Source organism: Pteropus alecto, unplaced genomic scaffold, assembly GCF_000325575.1.
Source record: "Pteropus alecto unplaced genomic scaffold, ASM32557v1 scaffold3, whole genome shotgun sequence".
NCBI classification, from domain to species: domain Eukaryota; kingdom Metazoa; phylum Chordata; class Mammalia; order Chiroptera; family Pteropodidae; genus Pteropus; species Pteropus alecto.
In genome coordinates this window covers 27,694,872-27,722,491 of record NW_006442484.1, presented here as the reverse complement: position 1 = coordinate 27,722,491, position 27,620 = coordinate 27,694,872, and the positions used below count along the sequence as shown (strand labels likewise).

Below are 27,620 nucleotides of genomic sequence, written 5' to 3'. Positions count from 1 at the left end.
TGTTTTTGTTTTTTTTAAACAATTTTACCTTTAAGGTTTTTTTTTTTTTTTTTTTTTTTTTTGGTTATAAAGCTATTTAGACATAATCATGTTTTTATTTACATGCTATTTCTCAAGAGGAAATTTCAGACCTATGACATTTGAGAGCTTCTTTGTTTAGATCTTGAAAACTGAAAGACTATGACAGTTTTTTCTGTAGTGGTGATTATAAGTTAATAAAACTCCAAATGTATGTAAAGATGAATATTATATCATTAAGACAGTATTAAGTGTTTCTAATGACCTAATCCTGTAACACTTCCTTATGCATTTGATTATGTTTTTTGGAGAAGAAAAGGTATATATGGTTATTATTCCTGTACATAATGATACAGGTAGCAAATTCATGGCAACACCTTAAAAAATAAAAAGCTTTATTAAAATGCCTTGAAATAGAATGGGTCTTCTAGTAATAAAGCCACATATCAGTAAGGTATCAAGTGAGGGAAGAGGTAAAATAGTAGTTCTCTTATTGACCTGTCTTACAGTTGATGAAATTTGAAGACCTTGAAAATTATAGTGGTTTATTTGGAAACGAAAAGCTAGTTCTAAAAAGTAAATAGTGCATGTTAATGATAGGCAGTCAGAATTAATTTGGGTGTCACAGATGCCATCATAAAATGACTATATATCTGCTCTTATTTCTCTTGTACTTCTTGGTGGTTATGGATTTAGGAAAAGGTGCAGTGCAGCGCAGTTTGCCCAGTTCCTTTACAAGTCTTTCGTTTGTCTTCTGATGCTAGTCTCATCATCAGTTCAGGAAACAGCTGCACTTGTTGGTAGCAGGTGCTGTTTATATAAGGAAGAGAGCATGGCTTTAGGTATAGATTATTCTTTCAATTTGTTGATTTTAAAAAATTGATCTCTTTAACTGTCATGTTACTTTACGCCCATACACTTACCCTTTTATATTTTAAAATTGATATTAATAAATATCTGTCTAGAAGTAACTCAAATTTGTGACCATAATGTATTTTTTTCTTGCTGACTGATAGTATAAATTATTTATCATTTTGTCATTCAAGATATGAATTTAGAAAACAAAAGTGTTATATATTGGTTAGAATATTAACAGAATATTCTAATAGAATGTTAACATATTCTATTTTCTTTTAAAAATTAGTAAATCTATTCTAATTAGAAATGGATCGGAGCTTTAAGCTTCACAATGTATAGTAAGTATCTCTAGTTTTCCAGTAATACCATACCATAAAGTTCTAAGTTATTGATAGTTGTAACCTGTAAATTAAATAAGCACTTAATAAGTTTTCAAATACCAAATTATATAATCACTAATGTTTTTTTTGTAATTATTTTAGTTTGTAATAGTTGTTGTGGACAGTACAGACAGAGAAAGGATTTCTGTAACTAGAGAAGAACTCTATAAAATGTTAGCCCATGAGGTAAGTAAGATTTTGGCATTAGATATGTGCGGGTGGGATATTTCTATCACATTTGTTCTGTGGTCTTAAGAGGATACTTTAAGAAATGTAGTTATCTTCTGGTTATACCTGCTTTATAATTTTGACACTTCCCAAACTGGAAGTGTGTCTGGAAGCAGCAGAAAGCTTGTGGAGTCAGTTATAGAATTTTATTTCATTTATCCTAGATAAATTTGGTCTAGACGTTTTCCTGAGCAAAAAAACCTAAATTGGCTTTCATTTTGCATTTTGAATAGATTAATTATACATAAGATTAATACTGGAAATAAAATTTTAAAGTCTCATAGACACACAGCAAGTTTTGATTGTAACTCCATTATCAGCCTAATATTTAAATATTGTTGCTTTTAGGTTAATCTGATATTGTCCTTTGACTAAATATGACTATCCATATTTTCTTAGTTGTTGAGAAATATTACTGATAGCGTAATTTAAAAATTGAATAAACTAAATAACAAACTAAATAGTAATAATAGTAACTATAAAAACCATACAATATTTACTATAGTGGCAATTGATTATTTTTGTATGCCTCTGATTGCAGATATTATTTTCTCCACTCATTTATAGGTGGAAATAGAAAAATGAGTATTTAGGTGTATGTTATATACTTTTTTATTTTAGTGGATAAAAACAAGAAAACAGGTATCTTTGTAGTACAGTTTTTTTTCTTAATTTTAATATTGGTTCAGTGATTTGCTTTTGAGATTTGCATTAAGAATTTTGGTGTGTTTCTGGAAGCAGTTCAAGACTTAAGGAAAGCTAGTAAAGAGATCTTGCACACCAAGATGCACTTTTCCCTGTTTTAGACTGATTTGGGGCAGCTGTGATAAACCACTTGGGTTTTTTTAAAAACAAAAACAAAAACAAATCTTGCCATTGTGCTTGCATTTAACAAATTCCAATTCTAGTTTGGTAAACAAACAACAAGCTGTAAAAGACAGAAGACTAAAGATTTTTTTCATTTCCCCTTTGTATTTTACTAAAATGCAGCATTCTTCAATTTACACCAAAGATGTTGTTTTATTGTATTATGAAGACTTTGGAGGAAAAAAATAAGACATATTTTTGTCTCTTGGCTATAGTTTTTACTCTTTTAACAGGTAGCCTCCTTATTGCATTCTTTCTCTAACTGGCCGGCATGTAGCAAGATCAGTATACAAAGAGCCCAGTAGTAGGGGTCAAAGCCACTAAATTTTACTTGTGAGGTTCATTAACTTGGGCAGATCACTTAACCTCATCTGTTATGGATGAGTCTACTGAGGCCCAGAGGTCTAGGTGACTTGACCAGCTTTTTAAGAGCCAGGGTTTAAATTTAGGAATTCCTATCATTCACACTCTTTGCTGGGGGTTAAAAAAAGACAGAAATAGGGCCTAGTTGGAAAGTGAAAAGACTGAATGGGGAGATTACCAGGGAGAAAGGAATTACAGATGAAGTTGAGAACTTGGTAAGTCGCTTAATAGGATCAAGAAGAGTCAAATAGAGTTCTGGAGCAGGGATAAGTGGATCAAAGAACAAGAATGTGTTAATAAAAGACGAATTTTGACATAGGATTAGGCAAATGTGTCATGCATGCCACAATAACCAACTATATTTTATCACTGGTAATGATTTGTTATATGTATTACTAAATACAAAACTATAAAATGTTTTAAAACATTGCTGAAAGCTTCATTTTAAATGAAGTGCAAAACTTCGAAGCTCATGAATTTTAAAATAGTTACAAACACAGAAAGACAGATGAAATTTTATTCAGAATGACTCAACTTCTGGGAATTATCCTCACAAATGAAGCTCTGAGGAACAAATTGACAACTACATAGGGCATATAGAAGATACTAAGTAAATACATCTTGCATGTGCTGTTATTCATCTTGAATAAACTAAAATATATTTTTAGACTCTTAAGACTAGAAATCTGTAATACGTAGCGGAAAGTTTTTCAAAGTGTTTAAAATGGCCGATGTATAAAAGAGCACCACTGTATACCTTGTAATTTGATCTCTTGTTGAGTTAGTGAACAGCCTTAATCCAGTGTAACCCTTTTCTGATATTATCATAATGCATAATTGGGTTTGAGGTTATTTAATAAAAAGTAAAGGAAGATTTTCTTTCCTCTCTTCCTAAATATTTAAAAACAGGTAAAATAGCTGTTTGTTTGTTTGTTTGTTTGTTTGTTTAAACCAAGAACCCCAAATAAAAAAGTTAGAGCCTGTGAAATCTAGAAAGATTATAGGTTGGTTTTTTTTTTTTGAGACCTTTCAATAAATGGCTTTGGTGCTTTCCAATTTTTAGTCCAGGGGTTTCTCTAAATAATTTCACTAAAAGTGATGAATATAGATTATTTATAAATAAAATAGTATGAACTGATATTTCCTAATTTGTGCTTGTTCTTTGAATATGCCAGCATTAGCAATTCTGACTCATGTAAAAGATTCCAACAGACACTAGCAAGAGATACTGAAACCTAGAAGACAGGAAGATAGGAATGAAATCCCATGGAAAATTTATCTACTCAGTGATTCAGCCACATATCAACTATTGATAATTGTTCCATTTCCATTTAGGATAAGAGGGAAAAAAGGTATCCTTGAAAATAAATATATATTCACTAGTCATAGTCCATCCATTCAAATTTTCCCTTTTATTTAGACAGGTGAACTGTACATTTTTATGAGGAAAAGGTCTGTAACTTTTAAAAGAACTTCAGGGAACTTCCTGGCTGTAAAAATGGTTGGGAGAAGGGAGGGTGGAGTAGAGTCAAAGGAGACTAAAAAACTTGGTCTGCTTTGTGAGTAAAACATCATCCCATAGGTGAAACATATTGAATATGAAATCTTAAAAGTTAACATTCTTGAGAGTATCCTTTTCTGACAATGCTATTCAGGTGACTGTCATTAACTATAGTGGCATAGCTACAATCCTGCAGAGGGCACTGTACTAAAAGTCAGGCTCCATTGTTACATAAAATATTTTACATAATGCCTTTTATCCAAATAAGAAATTTACTACTTATATTTTTTATTTACATTTGAAAGATTCAAAGAAGTCAATGAAACTATATCCTAACGAGTAAAATAATGTGGAGCAATGTCAGTTTTTACGTACTGAAGACTTTCTGCTTCAAATACTTACACATGATTGAAACCAAAATATCCCACTAAAATCCCTAATAAAAAGAAAGATGGCATTCATCAGTTGAGAAAATTGGCAAATATAGTACCAGAACCTCGTATCTCTGCCTCTATAGAGGCAGAATTTTATGAGAGGTTAATCCACTGAGTGCATCCATCATGGATTCTTAGCCCAGGATTCATGAATGGACTTTAGGGTGTCTGTAAACACCTTAAAATTGTGCATAAACTTTTTTGCACATAAGTACATTTTTATGAGGAAAAGGTCTGTAACTTTTAATAGAACTTCAGGGAAGTTCCTGGCTGTAAAAATGGTTGGGAGAAGGGAGGGTGGAGTAGAGTCAAAGGAGACTAAAAAACTTGGTCTGCTTTGTGAGTAAAACATCATATCAGCCATTTTGAGGCATGCACAATGGTAAAGGTAATTCTTATATTCAGGGCAATAAGTGAACTAACATTTGTTGAGCTGTCACTAAAAGCCAGGTACTAAACTGAATACTTTAAATGGAGTAATTTATTTACTCAGACCTCATCCCCGGAAGGGCAGGTAGGTAGTAGTCTCAGCATTTTACAGATGAAGGACCGTAGCTATAATGAGAAGATCTCAGCTCAAACCAGATCCTATTATTCAGTAGCTATATGACCTTGTATAAGTTACTTACATCTGAGTCTTAATTTCCTCATCTGTAAAGTGGGAATAGTAAAGCCTACCTTATAGCAGTCTTGTGAGATTAAAGAGATTTTATTTAGAAAATGGTTAGTATAATGGGTGTCTGGCTCAGATTAGATACTCAGATATTGGTAATGAGGAACAAATTCGGAAAGGCTAAAGAACTTGCCTCAGAGTCAAGGCATAAAAGTGTAGGACTTACTTTCTGATTGGGAAATTTGATAAGTTTAATGCATTCAATCCAAAATGGCCTTATCAAATATTCAAATCTAAGAAATATTGTTGGACAAAAATAAAGGTGCTAAGTCTCAGATGATGAATAGGATTGTTTTAGGTTAGCACCTCTCAACCAAGAATTAAGCCCTATGGCTCTAAGGCATACATTGTATACAATGAATTAGTTTATTCCTAGGTATCTAGAAGGTAGCCTGTAGTTACCTATACCTAAGGTGTTGATTGCAGTAGAATTTTTAAAAGCTCTTGAGTGCCATGCTAAAGAGTAGTTCTTAGTAGCCAAAGAAGCATAATTTGGGGTTGGAAGAATGGGTAGATGTATATTTGAAGACATGACTGTTTGTTAAATATAGCAGTATAGGACTATTAAGACTATAAATGTAATCTCAGTCTGTAAGAAATACATATATCCATACAAGTATAGACTGAATTATTTAAAATATGTTCAGTTTGAGGTTTCCTTCTATCAGCATAAGAGCTGTAAGATGCTTTAATGTCAAGTAGTTGAGAAATTCTGGGTTACAAAGATGATCAAAAATATTCTATTTATTAAGTTGGAAAATCTTTGAAAAAAATGCACTGGTCTTTATGATTTTGTTTGCTTTTATAGGACCTAAGGAAAGCTGGATTGCTGATTTTTGCTAATAAACAAGATGTTAAAGAATGCATGACTGTAGCAGAAATCTCCCAGTTTTTGAAACTAACTTCTATTAAAGATCACCAGTGGCATATCCAGGCATGCTGTGCTCTTACTGGCGAGGGGTAAGAAGTTTTCCTCGTGGATAACACGTGTTCAACTTAGAATCATGTATTCTTAAAATCAAAATTTATGGTTACCATGTATAGAATGTTGTGGTAAGGGGGAGATGTAAGACATAGTCCATGTCTAAAATGAGAAAGTTTTTAGCTTCGTTCTATAAAGGATAAAATACACAGCATACATATAATACACATAAACATACTGAACTAACACATGTGAGCATATAGATAGTAGTTGCTGTAGGAGTTCAGAGAAAACTGGAATTTCATGGAGAACTAGCGAAGTCAGGAAACAGTTCTTACCGGTGTTGGGACTTACACTGTAAGAAAGGAATTAACACTCGCTGAGCGTGTATTGTGTCTTGAGTGTTTTCCATGCAGTGTGTCATTTATTCCTGACAATCATGTAGATCATTTGTTTTTAATTTACACTTTACACATGAAGCGGAAATATAAAAGGATTCATGTTTGAAATTAGTTTGGGGGTACTCACTTTTGCCACCAGTGTTATCAGGAGGAAATTGTCATACTTAAAAAAAGTTAGAATGAGAGAGTGTAGTCTGATGGTCCTTGATTCAGGAAAGAAAGATAGGTGCCTACAGTAGAAATTTGCCCTAGTCTGATGCCCAGAGATGAAAGGATTTCAAGAAGGAAGGGGTCAGCATTGTTACATGTAAGGTCACGGACCTGAAGGATGGAGAGAGAGTCCTATTAGGAGAGATAGAAATAGAAGAGGTTATAAATAAGATTAAAAACTAAAGGATGAGAAACTAAATAATATTTTTGTTGTAGTTGTTTTTCCAAAATATGGTGGATCTGTATGTGTTTAAAAGCAGAGAAAAGTTAAATTGGAGATGAAGAATTCTAGAGGTCTTAAATTTGGGGTCAATAGCTTCAAAACTCTTTATGTTGGTTCATCCTTCACCATGGTCTTGAAATGAATTTCTCCCACTTCAGATAATTCATCTGTTTATGCCCCAAGTTTCTGCCCTTTCCTAACACCTGAAGAACCTCAACCCAAAATTAAGACCTCTATTTAGAATCTGTTGTGTATGTACTATTTAAAAGCAGAGAAAAAAGAATTAAATTGGAGATGAAGCTGACTCTTACTCACTGAAATAGAAGGCACTATTACCTTATTATGGACATTTGGAAGAGTATAATTAGAACCTCAAAAAATCAAATCTATTTACTTAAAGAAAAAAATCATAGATAATACCAATTGTCCACATTTCATGTTAATTTAAAAAAACTTACATATTTCTTCATATAGTTTAATATATGTCAAGATATATATAGACATATCTATATACATGTTACCCTTGTGAAAGGTCTTTAAGCAAAAGCACTGATTATAATACTAAATTTGATAATAAAGAAATCATCTAAGGTTGATATACTATTCAACTTGCATACTTTGAAAATTGTGTGGAAAATATATCATTAATTAGGATAGGTATGAACTCTAGCAGTTTCATTTTTAAATGAGGAAATCAATAGGTGATGTTATCTTTTCAATTTTTGGTGTACGTGGGCTTTCATTTACAACAGTCAGCAAGTGGAAATGTTTGGTTTTGGAGGAGATATCGTTTCCCTTATGTAGTCTGGCCACCTTGGTCCAAATTCTTGGTTTTAGTATTGGTTGGCATTTTGACTCCCTTGACTCTCATCTGTGTCCTTTGCTTACCTCTCTAAGCCTGGGCTCCCCCTAATATGGGAAGGTTTCTAGTTTTAGTGTTGTGAAGAAATACTAAAATAATGTATGTTAAGTGTTAGCACAGTTTCTATTTTGCTGTTAGGTAACTACTAATCATTTAACAGTTTGGAGTTAAATAATTTATTCACCTATTCTTATTATTTTGTACCATTTCCTATCAATAATTTAAAAGCAAGGAATCTGGTAACAGAAAAGTGTAGACCAACACCAAAACAATCATTTATTTATTTACCTCATAGAGGCCCTTTTTTCTCTATTTCTATCTTTTGTATTATTAGACTCACACAAAAATCTGAGCGTTTTTTTTTTTAATTTAATATGGCAGCATAGTTTCTCATATCTATAAAAACTCCTCATAGATAATAGTTAATGCTTCATAACAGCCCTTCATTTTATTGTAACATAATCTGTACAACCAGTCCCTCTTGAGAAACATTTAGTTTCTTTTACCACAATGAACATCTCTTTATATTTTGGATTATGCTCAATTACCCATTGTTCAGCAATAACTGGTGTTAGTGATATGAAATTTTATTTCCTTCAAATTTTTAAATATATAGATGTAATATAATATTATATACATAGTTTGTTTTAACAACTCTATATTTAGTTTAATATCCTGCCATTTTTCCTTCATTTATATCATGAACATTTTATCATATTGTAAAATAGTCTTTGAAAGGAAATTTTTAATATTTTATCATATGAATGTTCTATAATTTGTTAAATATTTTCTATATTTCTAGCATTTAAATTTTACTTTTTGCTATCAAATGCTTCTGATTTTTTTTTTTAGGACAGACTTCTAGAAGTAGAAAAAGGGGGTAGAGAGTATTGATATTTTAAATACTCGATACATATTGCTAAATTACTTTCTCTGGGCATTCATTATATAATTACTGAGCTCCTTTTATGTATCAAGCAGTGTTCTAGGCATTAGAGACGAAACAAACAAAAAATCACAGATGTACTGTGTATGAGAGTACAGCTTCACTGCAGTAGCACCAACATTGACTGTTACTGATTTTTTAAGCTTTATTGTTTAGTAAATGAAAAATGACACCTTCTTTTAGTTTGCTGTTCATAGCTTTTTAGTTGAGAATTTAATCAAATAGTTTTATTTTCTGTATAGATTATGCCAAGGACTTGAATGGATGATGTCACGACTTAAGATTAGATGATCTCTGCTGACCTCTTCTCAAAGACTTTGTATAAACGAAGTGCTGGACTTACCTGAAAGCTGCAAAAATTAATGGTTCAGATATATTTATAATAAACTGATTTAAACTTTTTCTATAAGAAGAAAAATTAAGACCACTTATTTGAAAACAAAGACGAAGTCTCACCTTCCAATCTGCTTTCTCATTAGTTTCTTCCAAAGCAAGGTTTTAAAGCTGTGATTTACATTTTTCTCATAATGAATCCTCTCAGGACATTGTGTAGGCTGTGGTAAGTCCAAAGGGAGAGGAAGACATTTTTAACTTTAAGAGCTTTATTATCAGTACAACCCTCCTTAGTTGAATGTTCTTGTTCCATTAAATCAAAATACAAATCAGTACGGATATTGTTTCCAATATTTTAAAATGTAATGTTTCTTATAAAAGTATTTTGCATAAGGTTGTGTATGTATTGTATATGTACCTCAAGTTCAAGTTAATGGTTTTGATTTATGTTCTAAAGCAAAGTGAATAACAAAAATTAATAATATCCTTAATTATAACCATAATGAGATGAGTACTGACATTGGTGTTAAGTGCCAATTTGTACTTTTTTCCTGTGTTCTCTGTATTGTACTAACCCCCCAAATTATTGAGATGCTTTAAAAAAAAGAGAGAAAGGAAAAAAGCTTGACATTGTATACCTATTTTTTTTGTTGATCAAATCACACACATGGAAACATATAATCTAATGAGTAGACTATCACATTCTTGGCTTCGTATTTCTAATGGGCACAGTTGCACATTAATTGTTTCCTTTATTGGACCTTATGCCATCTAAATTACTGAGCAAATTGTTAATCCATTGATCAATTGTGATGAAAATTACCAAGTAATTTTTCTAGCGTTAATTAAAAACTGTTGTCTGAAATGTCTACCCAGAGAAGTGTTGCCTTATAAATATCAAATAATTTAGTTAGGTTCTTCTTAGGTATTAAATTACATGTCAAGCATTTAAAGTGAATTTGAGGTGAAAATTAAAGCAACAAAGGTAATTTCTTAATTCGAAGATTTTTTATTCATCTTGAGTTGAAATAGTTTGAGATTTTTTTGTTTCTATGAGTTTAGTTTTACACCATGTGAATGCATTGTTTGACAACTATAAAATACAATTTTTTGATGCTTTTAAGAATTTGGTTTAAAAATTGATCCACATGACGTATTATTTTTACTAAGAAGTAACTTGGCCCAAAATATTTTGTTTGCTTACGCTACCTTTTTATTTTATATCTGAAAGTCAGAGGTATTTCTGCTATAAACAAGCTTATCCTAAATGTGTTAAAACGTATTCTTGGGTACTCTGTATGTCTTTCATTGCCCAGAACTCTGAAGACTAAAACTGACATGTTTTAGAATATTCAAGAAAAAAATAACTACTTTTAATACCGGCTTTTTAGATTTCATGAAGATTTTGATGAGGAATAATAGTATATACGATAAGCATTGACAAAACTTTGAAAATTCCTTTTTGTAAAGTTGAAATATTCACTGTCTAAAACCAAGTCATGCATGGGAGATCAGTGTTTAACATTGGATGTTTTGTGTTTTATATTTATATTATAATGTTCAAAATGCAAGTATAACATTTTATTACTTGTCAGTTTGCTTTTACAAAAGTAAATCCTAAATTACTAAGCTTTATTTGTTCATATGTTCTCATACTTTTTTCAAATCACAATAAGGATGTCATTGTTATACATTAAAAACTCCCTTAAAACCCAAATCATAAGAGACAAGTATTCTATATTGTAGCCCAGCAAATTCACACTTGTTGTCCTTTCTATTTTTTAATTTGAATAATCACGGTTTAGTCTCTTGGATTGCTGTCATATCAGTTCAACAATATATACCAGCACAATCCCTTGTCATCAAGGTGTTGGCTAAAACTTATTCTCAATTGGATGTTTATCGCATACACTACATTGTTACAGTTGGTTTAGTGTAGTAGATTATTGACATGGCATCATGAGAATGCATGAAATCTTATACCACATTTGTAAAACATGATTTTGTTGTTACAGTCTACCCTTCTAGGCTAAGCATTAGAAATAAGGTGTTATCTATATAGTTGTGCATAAAACCAAAATTACAGTGGGGAAAAAAATTTTAATTGGTATTCAAAAATGCATCAAAATTATTTTAACAGTATTACTTCCAGATAAAATGGAGAGCTTCATGAATAGTCATATTGACAATTTATATATAGTTTAAGTGGAATTAAGCAAAGGGCAATCATTTTGGTTTTTAAATATGCTACTTTTGGATATAAACAAACATTAGAGTCATTGTGCTCAGCTTCAAAAAGAAAAAAGCTTCATACCTCTGTACATGTGGCTGGATTTAAATATCTTGTGTTTGATACTAATTTTGAAAGCCATAGGACTTCTTTTGATATTTTGGTAAAAGTAACCATATATGCTATCAGCATTTAAATATGTTTAATTTTGACATAATAGTATTTATAAAGTATATCTTACATATTATATTGAAGATTCTTCTTTGAATTTTCAGTTCTGTCTTCTTTGGCTCTCACAATGGGCAAAGAATATAATGAAGGCAGGCGATTTGAGGGACAAGGCGAAGTGGGTGGGGACTATGACATTTTGCCTTAAGAAAAAAAAAGTGCTTTAGCACTACTGACTGGCATTTTTAATGCATGTAGTTAAAGTGATTTTAGAAGTGTGTCATGAAATAGGAGAGTTTCTGTTTTCTGGACTTTAAGAAGTGCCTAGGAGGTAGTTACAATGAGACCACAGAGAAGTGCAGGGCACTCAAGGAAAATTAGGAAGTCCCTGAGATGTTCTTTTCTTTTTTGTCTGAGTGTATAGTATTAAGATGCCTAGAAATGGGATTCTATTTTACCTTCTCTGATAGGCACTTTACATTTCTTGCTGTGACTACAGCAACCACATACAGTACAGACAACCTCAAAATCTGTTTATATTAGTGTAAATAGAAAAACTATAGATAATTTTCTAATTTTCTCTGCAGGCATTTTTGAGACTATAACTGTAGTGTGTTTTACTTTGTATGTAAGGGATAGCAGCATTTCACAGATTATCTGTGGACTTTGGGGTCATCTTCTCTCAATTGCCCAGTTGTATCTTGGCATCAATTCATCTTTCAAGGCTAGGTAGAGACCAGGTTTCTTTGCATGACTTAACTTTGACTGCTCCCAAATATAATCCGGAACTTTTTGCTTGAGGGTCAGCTTTCCCGTAGCTCAGCCATTCCTTGCTGTCTTGTATCTTTATTCACCATCAGTGAAGATATGTCATCTTGGTCCTGGAGGTATTCTAAACTTTGTCTATATCTATTGTTCCCAAAACCACTAGTTTCTAAACAAGTTTTCCAGTTTTTTGCTATCCTTCCACCTCTGGCTTGATTCATTGATTTGTACTTTGTTCATTAGAGAGTATTGTCAGAATTGTTGAGTACATCAAAAGACTGGCTTGCTGTGTATTCAGCATATAAATGCAATAATAGAAACCTTAAATTATTTTGTATTTAACATTTTAATGGTTCTTAATTTTAGCTTTACATGCTGGAAAGTAGATTCAAAAAGATAAGAGAACTACCTTGACTTTGCCAGCTCTTTGAGATAATAAGTTAGATGTGGAAAGGATTGAATTTTGAGTATTATCTCTCCATTACCAAAAATGGGTTTCATTTTCGAGAATACCAGTACAAATAATTTCAGTGAGAAAAAGATGTCAAACCAGATTTACGTATAGTGTTTAACCTGAAGACATCTTTACATCCTTAAAAATAGGCCACATTCCATTTTTTTCTTCGTGTTTACTTAAAAAAGATAAACATTAAATGTCTAAAAGAATTAGTAATAAGAGACTATCTTTACAAAATAAACCTGTTGAAATGGGCTTCAAAAGATATAAAAATCATCAACTGTCATATGTTGACTCTGTAGTTGCTGTCATAGAAAATACTTGAACTTTCAAGTTGCATGTATATAAAAACAAAACTCTAATATTGTGCTCCCTCAAAGAATGTATGATAATTTTAAAACCATAATGGTAAAGGAAAGAAAGAATTTAAAAACTTTGGATGCTAAAAAGTAACTTCTATGAAACCCTAAAATTGTGTGTAGAATTGTAAAGAAATTGTACCAGGATACAGTTGGGTTAATTATGCAGTATTTTTTATCAGTTGTCCAGCCCTTGTATATCCTAAACACTAAAGCTTCAATCTTTATGGTCTTGCCTGCTAGATCTTTGGTAGAAAATTCCTATGGTCTGTACTCAAGAAGTGCCTAAAATTGATTCGTGTTGATTTTTAAGTCCTCTAATAAATTATATGTTTTATATTGTATTATCTGTGTTTGGCTTACTGATGACACAGCCCTGAGGTTTCCTAGGTCACAATTTATGTTTTATTTCAGTAAAAAGCCTTGAAATTGAAAATACCCACAATAACCCTCAACAAACTGCAGTTTAAGGAAACATGAAACCATTTTTTTTCTCCTTCCTAATGTAAGTATTCTGTGACCCTGATGTTAGTTAATGAAGAGGCTAGAAAACTGAACCCTATTTCTTTTAAAAATAATTTTAACATACAGAAAATTATATTGTGTGTTGTAAAACTTAGTAAAAGTTTGTTATGTTAAGAATAGCCTCTTAATTTTCCTTATATTTAGTGGTTAGCAATTTTGAGTCATACATGTTATTTAGATCTTGAGCCGTTTTGTGTGTGTACCCACCAAAATCCTTCTTCTTTGTTTAGATTCTACTTAGAAACCAAAATATTTGATAAACCCTATTATGTTTCTCACATATATATATTTTTTTAACCATAAAATGTGACTGTAAACTCTAGGGCAAAGACTTGACCATATTTTCAGTGGCTTACAATTACATTGTGTTCATCATTTTAAATCATCCTGCATGGAAAATGAAATGTGTATATGATTTTAAGTTATTGTAATGTATACTCTTTTCCAAAACTTCATATATTGAAGTTTTAGAATTCCTCTAATTATTTTTGCTTGAAACTAATCCTTTAGACTCAGATAACCTTTTCTTACATTATGTCTCTGTATGATTCCTTGAGAGGAGATAATATCTGCAGAGCACTTTTAAAGATACTTTCTAGGTTAATATTCAAGATACCACATTGAAGAGGAAGCTCTAATGAGGGCTCTTTTTGGTTCCTAGAGATGAGATAAATGTATGCTAATTTTAATGTGTACTTAAAATACATTTTACTAATTGTATCGATTTTAAATATGACAAATTCTTCTTGTAGATATTGATCTTCCTTGCTTATCGTATTTTCCTAGAAAAACCTAGATGAAAATGTGTTCCAACTAGTCTCTTTGTGTAACTCCCTCTCCCCAGTTGAGCTCTATGTATATTGACATAATCAAAACTGCATTTAAAACAACAAACTAGATTACCTTTTGAAAATTTTTAGGTTTGTTGTACTCGAATTTCTAATATGATAAAATGGTTTGATTCAAGCTTCGTATGCAAGAAAAGGTAGGAAATTTGTCTTATCTTTATTGTTTTATGAACTTATGTTTCTCTGTATACTAGGAAAATTTTGCACTCAAGGAATATTCCAAAAAGTGATGATGTTAGAGCACTTGGGTGCTTTTGTATTTCATCAGTGCTGATGTGTTCAGTACCTAGGGAGATCAGGCGTCAAGATCTTCCTGATTAGACAGCTTCACAGATGGCTGGGAGAAATTTTGTTTGTGCTCAGGTTGAGAGGGAGTGGCAAACTGAGGTAGGACCTCTCCATTGGTTAAAGAAGTACAGTCAGCTGCTTTGCAGATGTGTTATTTCATTATGCTTGTAACAGTGTCAAGCTACAGAATTGTAAGGCATCGGGTCAGGTGACCAGTAATAGGACCTTGTTTATGTTGAAATAAAAGAATAATGTTAAAGTATGTTTGGGGGGAAATGACAAATGAGATTTTACTGGTGAATTTCTATGTTTAATATGTACATTAACTTTTTTAAAAAGTTGCATGTTAACCTGGGATAAAATATTGTCTCTGCTTTATGCTTTACTGAGTACAAAGAAAAAGAAAAAAAGACTTCAGTTGTTACTCTATTATGTACTATTTACGTATACCTTTTCTTTTTGAAAGGGCTAATTATAATTATTATTCACCCATCTGTGTTGTCAGTGTTTTTATTCTGGTTTATTCTCTGAATGTGTGCAGATTTGTTGATGGTAGTTCTATTAACTGTCCAAGGCTGGGATCTGCCAGGGCAATTATAAAGGTATTTCCATTATGAAAATGGAAAAAAAAGATTGTCTTGATCTTCTCTAAGAACTTTTTTATGGCACTTAGTCAATTAATAGAGAACATTCTATCTTTTACTTACGGATATTTGAATTGGACATGAACCTGATAATAGTGACCGGTTTTAAGTGGTTAATTGGTCTTACAATGTTGAGGAAAATCGAGTCATTTTAAATGAATGTTATTAAAACTGAATATTTATAAGAATGGTTGCTAGTAAACAGAAGAAAAATGAGTAAAAGTTGGGGGAGAGAAGTCACCCCCATGCATATGTTTATTTGAATATCAGTCTTTTCTTCCCTCCACTAAAATGTAAGCTTGAGAACACCAGTCACCATGAGTTGTGCTTATCATTTTATATCTCTTAGTGCTGAGCATAGTGTGTATGTAGTATGTAACAAGTGTTCAATTCATATGTGTTGATGAATTAATGAATGAGTGAATGAACTATTAATATTTTTGTGGGCTTTTCCCACCATAGGTACGTTTTCCTTACCTATGTATTTGTAGCATACTACCTCATTTAATTCTTATCTCAATTCTTACTTAATTCTGCCTTGCTTCAGAAGGGATACAAAGTGATTATGTTTTTCTCATTAGTTTTTGCATCATGCAGTACAAATACATACAAATTTTACTTCTTTGAAATCTGTATGGACCTGCATCTTGGAATGTCAGGAAGGTCCCAGAGTTTGTTGTAAGCATCTGCAGACACTGAAATAGTAAATGGTACAACAGCTCTTTTGGGGCAAGATCTGTGTCATCTTTTTCTTGATCTTTTATGACCTTTTTTTTTTTTTAGGTTTTACATCTGGGATATCCTCCTTTTGCTAGTAAATAACCTTTGTCCCATGAAAAGAATGATATTTTTACAACATAAAATAGCCTCTCGTAATCTTTTCAAATGTGTTCCTTATGACTGCTACCAGCCTTTTGAGATTCCACGAGTTTGGCTGCCTGAGTGACCAGTTATTACATGCCTTACGTTTCAGCAAATCATTCTGTATCAAAGTAGGTGAAATCTTGTTGAAGTAGTTCAAATGTTTGGATGCTTCTAGTAGATAGATCCCCAAATAATATTCTACTGTATTTCCATTATTTTTTTGTACAGACAGTCCTGAACTTACAGTGGTTCAACTTAAAATTTTTCAGCTTTATGATGGTGCGAAAGCAATCTCTATTCAGTAGAAACTGGCTAGGCTAACCTATGGTTTTGGGTAGGTTAGATGTTTTTAAGTGTATTTTTGACTTACGATATTTTTGATTTACATTGGGTTTATCAGGACATAATTCCATCATAAGTCAAGGAGGATTTTGATGGATATCTTTCACTGAAAGATTTTTTCATAGTTAGGAGTAATTGGCTAGAATCCCAGAAGTGAAACTACTGGATTAAATGGTCTGATGGGATTTGAGAATGCCTATTCCATATTTTTTTTTTTTTTTTGAAGGAAGCCTTTCCACTTCAATGAAAAGATAAACATGTCTTATTTTACACTTATTTGATCGAGACTTTTTCTATATATTTCATTTTCCTCTTTATTATTTTTTTACTTTGTTCACTTATTTATAAAATCCTAGCGTTTTTCTTATGAATGAATTAATTTCCTTAAATAGTATTTAGTCCTTAGCTATGTTTTTGCGGATTTCCCAGTTTGCCTTTTAATTTTTATAATTATCTTTTTAGCATATACAAGTTTTTATTGATGTAAAAAATTACATAAGAAATACATGATTCTTTGAAAACCAGAAAAGAGACTTAATAAGCAAAAAGAAAATTAAGATTGTTCATTGTCCTACCATTCTAAGTAAACCAGTACCAACACTTTTGGAATGGATATATTTGAGTAAATATTTTGAATGTAGAATTCTAAAATGCCCTGTAATTATAAACATCTTTTACATATAAAACATTATTTTAATGGATGTATCGTATTTGCTTTTTGGACTATCATAATTTATTGAACTAGTCTGTCGATTCTGTGCATTAAGTTGTTCTTTATTTTTCACCATTAAAAATAATACTGCATTAGTACTCGAATTTATTTTTCATTCAGTTTACCAGTTGAATTGCTGTGTCAAAGTGAATGGATTTTTAAAAGAAATTATTGACATGTTGTCCATTGTCTTCCCAAAAGATTAGCCACATCCTGGTCAATTCTTTATTAGTTTGAACATCTCTATAGATTTTTGGTCATTGTATAAATTTTCTACCTCTATTGTACATTTTTGCTACTGGCTTTGTTAAAGTTCTTTTAAAGAATATTAATCTTCCATGTGTCATTAAAATTTTTACCTTTTTATGATCTCTTCAGTTGGTCTCATCAGAATTTTAAATTTTAGTTGGATATATTAGGCTTTTTTTATGGTTTGTGCCTCTTGTTCAAATTTTTTGTGATGGAGAAAATGAAAAATAACTAATGGTTGTAGGATATTTTTATTTGTACTCTGAGTGAATAATAATGACTTTCTGTTTATTCCCCCCTCAATAAATTGTTTACAGTTAGCGCGATAGAATCAATAAAGAGGACTTGATTGGCTTTTCAACCTACTGGATTATATGTCCTACATTTTAAGTGTTTATAAGAATTTGCCTTTTTCGCAGGACCCTACTTAAGCCGTACATTCAGTGTAGTTTAACAGTAAAAATTTTGAAAGTCTGTGTTAATTCATTTAAAAAATATATCCAATGTCCATCATCAATATTAAGGAATTTGTTAAATTATAAGACGAAATATGCTACCATTAATTTTTTTTTTTTACAAGGAGATTTAATACAGGGAAACGATTGATAATTGTGAAATATTAAGGGGGAGAAGGATATAAACTTTTACATCTAGTATGATCTCAACTCTACTTGGCAAAATGAAAAATAAGAATAAAATATGTCATAACATATATTACAGATTGTTGTAAAGCAGGAGCATTATGTTGATATTTTTCTGATTCTTCCTGTTTCTGTATATTTCAAACATCCTACATTGAGTACATTCTGTTGATAATTAGAGAATAGTATTAGATTGTTTTTGTTTGTTTTTAAAAAACCTTAATGGGGTTGGGAAAGAATACAAAAAAGTTTCTAATTTATAAATAAATAAGATGCTGTGTTTTTTGTTGTTGTTATTGTTTGTTTCTTCTAACACTGCATTTGGGGGCATTATGAAGAGAGAGCTAGATGATTAGAAAAATTAATTCACTGATGCAAACCATTGCAAACTCAGTGCAAGTTTATGATTTTGATAAGAATTCCCACCAGTCATTGTGGATCTAGTGATTGACTACTCTTTTAGTTTATTACTTGACGTTTTGCCACTTTTGAAGGATTCTTGATTCTAGATAATCTCCATTCAGATATAAACAAAATGCAGTGAGAATTAGAAAACAGGTATTTCCAGCGGGGGATTCAGGAAGGCTTTGTATAAGCAAGATGGTACTGTAAACCAGCTAGGAGACCACTTGGATTATAAATTTAGGTCTGCCATTAGTGTACGCAAGGCTTTGTTCAAATTTTCAATGTTTTAGTACCTCAACTTCTTCATTTTTCAAAATCTTTTTAGCAATTGACCCCTTTTTTCCTAAGTGATGTTCTGTGGAACCTGTATGTAAAACAAAAACATAAAATTAAAGTTTTATTTTCGAGTATTTTCTGTAAGTTCCCAAAATATTACTGGGTGAACACAATGGCAATTTAATTAAAATTAAGTTTAATTAAAATTTTACATTGATTTTTAAATTTAATGTGTGTTCACTTTTTAAAAGTGAGAAAATAATTGACAAAAAATGGAAAAGATCGATTTACCCAGATAGAAATGATAAATATTAAATGTTTAATGGTCTTATTGTACATTTAAATGGTGTTAACATTTCAGCTTTATTTTAATAAAAATTCAATGATATTTTAGAATGATAGTCATTTTTTAAAGAAAAAGTAAAATCTTTTTTCATGTTGTAAAGTCATCCGCTTGTTTTGTATTTTATGAATAAGAACCAAATTAAAATTATTTATAGTTTAATATATTTGCCAGATGAGAACATTACTTTAATAAAAGATATAACATAAATTTATACATTTTTATGGTGAATATGGCTGTAAAATATTTTTATATTATTTGATTAAATAAGAAAGTCACTTTATTAAGATGAAATAATTTGCTACCCCTTAAAATAAATATGAGCCCATCCATGAAAGAGCAAAGTTGACATATGAATAAAAGGGAATTATACTAAATGATTAATGGTGGCTTTCTCTAGGGAATGGGATTGTGGGACTGAAAGTCTAACTTTTAAGCTAGGTATAAAAGTGACTTAGTTTTAACTATTAAATTTTTGTTATTTTATTTAATTATTAAATTGTTATTGTATCAAAATAATTATAATTAAACAGTATGTTAAAATTTTGATATTAAATTGAAATAGAGAAGTATATATCAAATTATGAATATAAGCAAATAATTTATTTTCTAGTCCAACTGAATATCATTATAGTTAACATGCTGTTTGAATATTAGAAAACAAGCTAACACTTTAAACATTAATAATGTATTAAGATTGAAACAACTTTTACTCTAAAATGAGATTCAAGTAATTCATGCTAAACTTTCTTTTGATTTAAGTTGCTAGCTGATAGAGTATAAAAGTGATAACTTTCTGAATACAGTTGCTGTAAACAAGCATATATTCAGTTCCTGCTATGTGAAAAGGAGCCAAATGTAATGATTGTGGTCTTATTCAAGGACAGAGTGCTGATGATATCATTTCCATAGACAGTAAGTACACTGCTGCAGCTGGCTCTGTCAGTCTAGGAAGAGAGCTCACTTAAAAAAGACCATGAAGTAATTTGCAATTCAGGGGCTATATTTTAAAGGAAATGAGCTGGAAGTCTGCTCATTAAAGTTAAAGGAAACCTTTGGGGTTTTTTTTTCTTTTAATATTTTTGTTTCTTCAAAGTACAACCATACCAGCTTGTTTAGCTTGTTAAAAATTCAGGAAAAGGTGACTGTTAATTAAGAATTTTGCATTTTGAAAAAGTTCTTTGAAAAGAGACCTCAGGGAAAAATATATATCTATAGATATATATATCTAGAATTTAAACCTATATTGCTAATTTCATTTAAAACATTTAAGAAATGTGTTTCAGAGATATTTATTAGTTATCTGTTTCTCACAGTGTCAGTGTGACAAGCATGTACGTACACGAATCTCAGTGGCATGAAAGCAGAGTCAGAATTCCCACCTTCCTTGGCTCAAAGGAAACACAAAGTGAGTAGCATTCAATGGACCAGTAAGCTGGCCAAGAATCCACTAAGTTCATATTTAGTTTTCTTAGGACAACATTTTATCTGCTGATTTTATCAAATGATTTTTTGATACTGTATGTATCTCCTCACTCCCCTTTTCTAGTGTCCCAAAATGTCCTTTGGCTTCCTATGGACAACAGCAAAATAAAATTCAACATACCCGAGTACTTACCAACACTCAGAAACTGCTAAAAGATCAGGAATGTAGAGAATGAAGCCATGTATGTTCCCAGGTTGCTTAATCTGGTGGGAAAGATGTATGGACAAATAGATTGTGCAGTGTTAGAAACATAACAGATGCAAGTATTTCTGCTTTCAGGCATAACATTCTGACCTGTCTACTCTTGGAATGGCCCGAAGAGCTGTAAGAAGTAAATCTATGCCAGAGCATCTCTCCGTTTTATTACTTATCAGTTGTAAGTTTTGTTTTTTTATTGGGATATTTTTTTCATATTCATGCTTCTACTGACTTCTCTTTTACCCCTGTATCGTGGGCATTGCTCAAGAGACACCATCACTCTGCTACTCCAAGTCATTTGGAATTTTACCATACCTCCTCCATCCCTGACCTTTTGCTCTTCTTTTCAGGTTCATGTCATGTACAGATTCATGTTGCCTAAGTCATTGTTTAGATGATGACTGAAATGTGGTGTGTATTCAGAAAGAATTTATCCTCCCTACCCACCTCTTGCTTCCTTCTCAGTTCCCCAAATGTCAGTACCACTGATTTCTTGGCCCTGCAAAGTAACAATCTCCTAAAACAGAATGGTCTCTCCTTTTTCCCCTTCCTCTCTCCCTTTCACCTTTATGACCAGTATCTATGTTTCTTTCCTTCTTTCAAACCTCAAATAAAAAACTTTGAAAGGTTCTCCTGGTTTGAAGTCAAAACTATTTCTTTCTTAAGCCTGTTTCAAAATTACTGCTCAAATTATTTAATACTAATCAGTTACATTTTTACAAAACCGATATACCAAATATTTTTAAAAGACAGTTTTAGCAGAACAGCAACATTATTTCAAGCAGATGTTTGCTAATAATTACATATTTAAATTAACAGTGTTTCACATTCACATTTCTTAAATTCCATGTCTACTCAACATTAATGATATTAAAATTAATTCTAATGTATTGTTTGAAAAATAAGTGGATACAAACAGCTCTGATTTGAACTTTGACATATATTTAGAGATTTTCTAGTCCAGACCTTTATTTTTATTTCCTTCAATTACTGGAACCATATAAATAAGCCTATTGAATCTTTCAGTATACAAGAACCAAAATACCCTAAAAGATCATATGCTGCTGAATTTGGCTAACTTTCTACAGATTTATCTATTTACCTATAAACCAATACTTTTATTTTTGTATTCTTCTTAACAGTTTTACACCAAAATAAGTTGGAGATTCCTTGAAGTTGTTTAATTCTCCCATAATTGTTCAGGGCAGCCATTCCAGTTTGATGGCCTGATCCTTCCATCTTCTGGCTCCACCAATTCCAAGGCCTTGCTGTCCTCTGCATCAAGCCTGAAGAAGGGGACAGAGCATGGAGGAGGTATGTCTGCTTCTTAAAGGCTTCGGCCCTGGAAGTGGCATGCCTCACTTCTGCTTACATTCCTGCAAGAGCATATCACAACTGATGGGAAGAGTGGGGCTTGGCAACTGTGCTCTGCTGTGTAGAGCAAGTGTTTGGACAAGTTAAATAATTACAACCCCACAGTCAGGAGCACATTTAACTCAGTTAACTCAGACTGAGGGACAGATCAAGAAAGGCTTTGGGGAAGAGGTGGCATTTGAACTGTGTCTTGAAGAGTGTAAGCTAATCAAGTTTTGAAAAAGGACAAGATTTTAGGCAGAGAAAACATGCAAAAGGGAAGGAAATGTGAAAGAATATGGTCTGTTGGGGGACAAAAGTAGTGCAATGTATTTTGGAGCCATGATAAGCCAAAAGATTTGGCTAACAAGCCTTTAGATTTGAAGGAAAAATTATGTATTTAAGAGATTTTTACAGTATAGAATCCACAAGGTTTGGGGTGAGATGCGACCTAAATGATGAGAAATAGCCAGGTCAGTGAACTTCTGGGATCACCACATGCCAGGCAGAGGGAATAGGAAGTGCAAGGGCCTCAGATGGAAATGGGGTTGGTGTGTTCAAAGAAAACATAGGCTTATGGGAGGAGATGAGGTCTGAGATGAGGCAGTGAGAGGCCTCATCATGCAGGGCCTTTTAAACTGTGGTGGAAATTTTGGATTTTATTCTAAGTCCAGTGGAAAGTTAGACGATTTTAAGCAGGAGAGTGACATCATTCTGCAATAAGACTAGATTAAGGACACATAAGATTTATTCAATCACAACAAGTATATTCTGACTCCACTTCCCTGAATATTACATTTTCTAAATGGTACATGCCAATGTAGTGTACTCATATGGAACTCATTATTTTAGAGTGAAATTGAGATGTTTATTTGAATTAATACTCTCAATTGTCTCATGGTGAGAAAAACAAGTTCATATGCAACAGGAATAGAGAAAGACAACAGGTATAGAGAGAGAAGGGAATGGGAAAAAACAATGCCAAATGTTGCTCATCTTAGTTTTTTAAAAATGAACATTTGGGGTATGGTTTTGTAAAAGCTGAGCCAAGATTCAGTGTTGGGGGAGGTCCCCACAGAAAGTTTTCCTCTCATGTAAGTAAGATAATGGCATCATTTCCCCCGAATGCTGTGCCCTGATCCTCTTGGAGTCTATGAAAGGTGCTGGCCCAACAACCCCATGCAGAGGATTCTGGGAAGCGTTCAAGAGAAGTTCAAGAAAATTGTAAATTAGAAAACTACTTCTAAATAAGAATCTGGTACATATTAATCTGAAAATGTACTTTTCAAAAATGCCTTCATTCGACCAAAGGAATGGTTTTAGGAAAAGGGAAAGTCTCAGAACAAACTTTGACACAGTTTCCTGTAGGATGGGATATGAGGCATTTCTGAGAGGGTTTCCTATTCAAAATGACTCCCCATAACCCATCACTAACCCCAGAAACTTTCCAAAGTGCTTGGTACTAAAATGTCCTTTCTGATGTTTGGGGCAAGACTTTTATCTCTTAGAGGACAGTGAAAATGCGTGTACCCTGATAGGGCAGATGCATTAAAAACCGAAAGACAAGTGTCCCATCTGTACACAGAAGGTGCTCCTCCTCCTAACCCACAATTCAGGCCTCCTGCTCTACTTTCCTTTCCCCATCCTCAGCAGGCATTGCTTCATAATTAAAACAAACAAACAAACGAACAAACAAGGCTATAGGATGTGAACTTCTTGATTTTCTACTCTCGTATCTACACGTTTATCTCCCTCTGACCGTTTTCTGGGAATTAGTTCCCTCCAGTCACTGAAGCTGATTCAAGTCTCCTTCCATAACTGTACTCTTGGTTCTGTTTCCTCTTGTACTAATTCCTTAATTGTTTGCTTCCTTCAAAAATATTTTATTGAGCTCCTACTATGTGCAGGCCATCGGGCTTGATGTTGGGAATATAGCTGTGATAATTAAGATGGTCAAGGTGGAGCTTCCATTCTATCAAAAAGAATCTTCCTCATTGGATTTTCAATCTCTTTTGAGTGGCTCTATCTCTACAACCTAAAACCACATCCAATTCTCTACCTATTAAAAAAAAATAGAAAAAGATGGAAAGTCTCAACTGTATGTTCCCTTCTTCATACTACTTATCTCTTCCCTTGTCAAATGAGAAAACCTATTACAGTGTTTCTAAAATGAGTTCACATGAACTATTTTTAAAGAACCTTGATCAATATCTTGCACTCTATACACAAATAAACTCTAAATGGGATATAGACCTAATCATAAAACTTAAAACTATAAAACTTCATTGGAAAACATGGAAGAAAATCTTTGTGACCTTGGGATATGTTACCAAAATATGAGCCATAAAAGAAAAAAGTTGACACATTGGGCTTATTAAAATTAAGAACTTCAGGAGACACTGATAAGAGAATGAAAAGATAAGCCATGCATTGGGACAAAATATTTCCAAATTGCATATCTTATAAAGAATTTATATCCAGAATATACTAAGAGTTCAAAACCCAACAACAAGGAAATAAACAACTGGATTAAAAAAATGGGCAAAAGGTCTGAACAGACATTTCACCAAAGTAGATAGACAGATGACAAATAATCACATGAAAAGATGCTCATCAGCATTGGCCATTAAAAAAATACAGATTAAAACCATAAGCAATTTTCATGTAAAAGACTGACTGAAACAAGGAATACTACTTGGAATGGAATACTACTAAACAATGGAATACTACTCAGCAATAAAAAGGAACTATTTATACACAACAATATGCATGGATCTCAGAATTATGCTGACTAAGTCAGATGAAGAAGATTGCATACTGCATGATTCCATTTATGTAGAATTCTAGAAAATGCAAAGTAATCTAGAGTGACAGCAGATCAGTGGTTTCTTGGGGATGGACTGAGAGGCATGGGAGGTAGGATTACAATGTGTTATGAGGAAACATTTTGGGATGATAGATATGCTCATTTTTTCTCTTATAATGATGATGGTTTCATGAATATATACATAAGCCAAAACTTAACAAATTGTATCCTTAAATTTGTGCGATGTATTATATGTCAATTATACTTCAACCAAAGTTTTTTTTTTTTTTTTTTTTTTTTAAGGCTACAGATCGTTCAATTCCATTAGTATGACGTTCTTGCAAAAGCACATATATAGGGACAGAAAACATATCGGTGGTTTCTAGGAGCTAACTAGGGGTGGTAGGAGGGTTAGCCATAAAGTAGAATGGGGGACACTTTTGGAATTATAGACCGTTTTATATTTTGATTGTAGTGATGGCTATATAACTATACGTATTTGTCAAAATTCATAGGACTGTACACTAAAGAGTTAATTTTACTGTATATAAATTATGCCTTAAATTTTGAAATAGAAACATTAAATGATTCTATGAACATCAGTATTGTTTTTTTTAAATTCCACACAACAGCATACATATAAAATCAAGTATATTTTTTATAAATCATGTTTATTACTTATATATTTAAACCAAAATACAATTACAAATCAAAATTTAAAAACTACAAATTCAATACCATTCAAATAAGCAACACTAATTCAGCAAGATGTGGACAATGTTATTTTGCTGAAAACAACATTTGTAGGTGCAGAATCTTTCTCTGAGACCAGCTACCCAGCCACCCCCATTACCTAGCACAGAATGCACTTTCCCTCAAGTCTTATCTGCCCTCCTGGATGGTCTTTCCCTTCTACATCCTCACAGCCACTTCACCCCCCAACTATCCAGCTTTACTTGTGTCTCAGCCTCAGGCATCAGTTGCCAGTCATTTTCTGTTCCCCAGAGCTCTCCTGTTAGATAAGGGAAAATGGGAGCTTCTGATCCTACAACTGGAAAAGGAGGACGAGAAAGCTACCACATGAGTTTGACCTGAGAACAGAAAATCTGAAAAACAAACTGGGAAAGTTACACTTCTACTGACACAAAACCTTTTTTTTATGCTGAGAATGTCTGTCTCTGTTGCAGCTTTTTTTTTTTGTGCTGAGAATGTCTGTCTCTGTCACAGACAAAAGAACCCCTTCTATTACCTTAGCCTTAGAGGTACCAGGCTTGAGAGGGCGGGGCAGGGGAGAATGGGGAAGACCCATCCTTTAAAGCCTATTGTCCCATTGTAGGCTCTGAGCCACTTGAAGACAGAGGACTTTAATTAATCTTTGTATCCTCAGTGCCTTGCAATACTTGACATCTGTCAGCCAATCAATGAATGCATAAACGAGTAAATGAATGAATCAGATTCATTCAATTGTGATGAATAAAGCTTCAATGATTAAATGGTGCAACCCAAATACAACTTGATTTTCGCCTTAATTTATTAGTAGGTGTGACAGGCATCTGCTTCATGTGCCAACCCTTAATAACATCCAGTGATGCTTGTTTTCTAGATGGAGATCCCAAGTGAAATGGAATCTGGAAGAGGCTTTGGGGACTGACTTTCATAGAGGTTTCTGTCTAGCTCATCTTACTAAAAAGCTTCAGAAGTCCACATATTTTTAAAATAGAAAATACAGACTCTGTAATCTTGGACAAGTTTGATCATTTCTCTGAGGCTCCATTCCTTCAGTAGTAAAATGGGGATAATACTAGCATCAGCTTAATAGAGTTGGTGTGATTAAACGAATCAATGCATATAAAGAGATTGGCCCAGTGCATGCTACAAAGTAATAATAAATGTTGACTACTACTCCTCCACCTCCTCCTTGTCCTCCTGTTACTACTACGATCAATACTACCACAGCCTTTGCTAGTATTTTTGCTTTCTATTTCCCATTAAGATGTGAGTATAGCTCTGCTTAATTAAAAGAAGTATTCTGAACTCTGACTATTCTCCTTTAAGCTCACTTAGGAGAATATAAAGAATTGCCATCTGGCATAATTTCACTTGGGATCTCCATAGGAAACTATCGATTTATATTTAAAGTTAAATAGACTAAATTTGAATGGTTTACCAGCTCCTAGGCACATAGAATTTTTCCTTTAGAGAAAAAAAAAGAAAAACCACTTATTCTCAGGAGGAAAAATGGCGCTAAATTAGAATGTATTTTGGACATAGAGATTCTACACAATTTGTTCTTAAATCTCTAGTCATCTAGGTAAAAAGTGGATTTCCAAAAGGGAGGGGAGAATGGTGCTGTGAGAAATAAGACCTTGCCCTTGGGTCTGGTCTTTGCAGGGAGGTAGTATAGGCTGATGGTGGCCTGCCAGTGTTTAAGCTGGACTCAGT

The 27,620-nt window shown here is 32.6% G+C and overlaps 1 protein-coding gene and 1 long non-coding RNA gene across 2 annotated transcripts in view; both read left to right on the top strand.

Moving 5' to 3' along the window:
* Window positions 1–15,351, top strand: part of ARL5A (ADP ribosylation factor like GTPase 5A) — a 24,340-nt gene extending 8,989 nt beyond the window's left edge. Inside the window, exons 4-6 of the mRNA XM_006921067.3 lie at window positions 1,359–1,442; window positions 6,131–6,282; window positions 9,129–15,351. Of these exons, the coding sequence (XP_006921129.1) occupies window positions 1,359–1,442; window positions 6,131–6,282; window positions 9,129–9,177 (285 nt within the window). The 3' untranslated portion in view covers window positions 9,178–15,351. The remainder of the gene's footprint in view (window positions 1–1,358; window positions 1,443–6,130; window positions 6,283–9,128) is intronic.
* A 5,304-nt stretch (window positions 15,352–20,655) lies between these two features.
* LOC112470386 lies at window positions 20,656–24,728 on the top strand. The gene is made up of 3 exons (XR_003042973.1): window positions 20,656–20,743; window positions 21,101–21,197; window positions 22,162–24,728. It is a non-coding gene; the product is annotated as an uncharacterized LOC112470386 (long non-coding RNA).
* The last annotated feature ends 2,892 nt before the right edge of the window (window positions 24,729–27,620 follow it).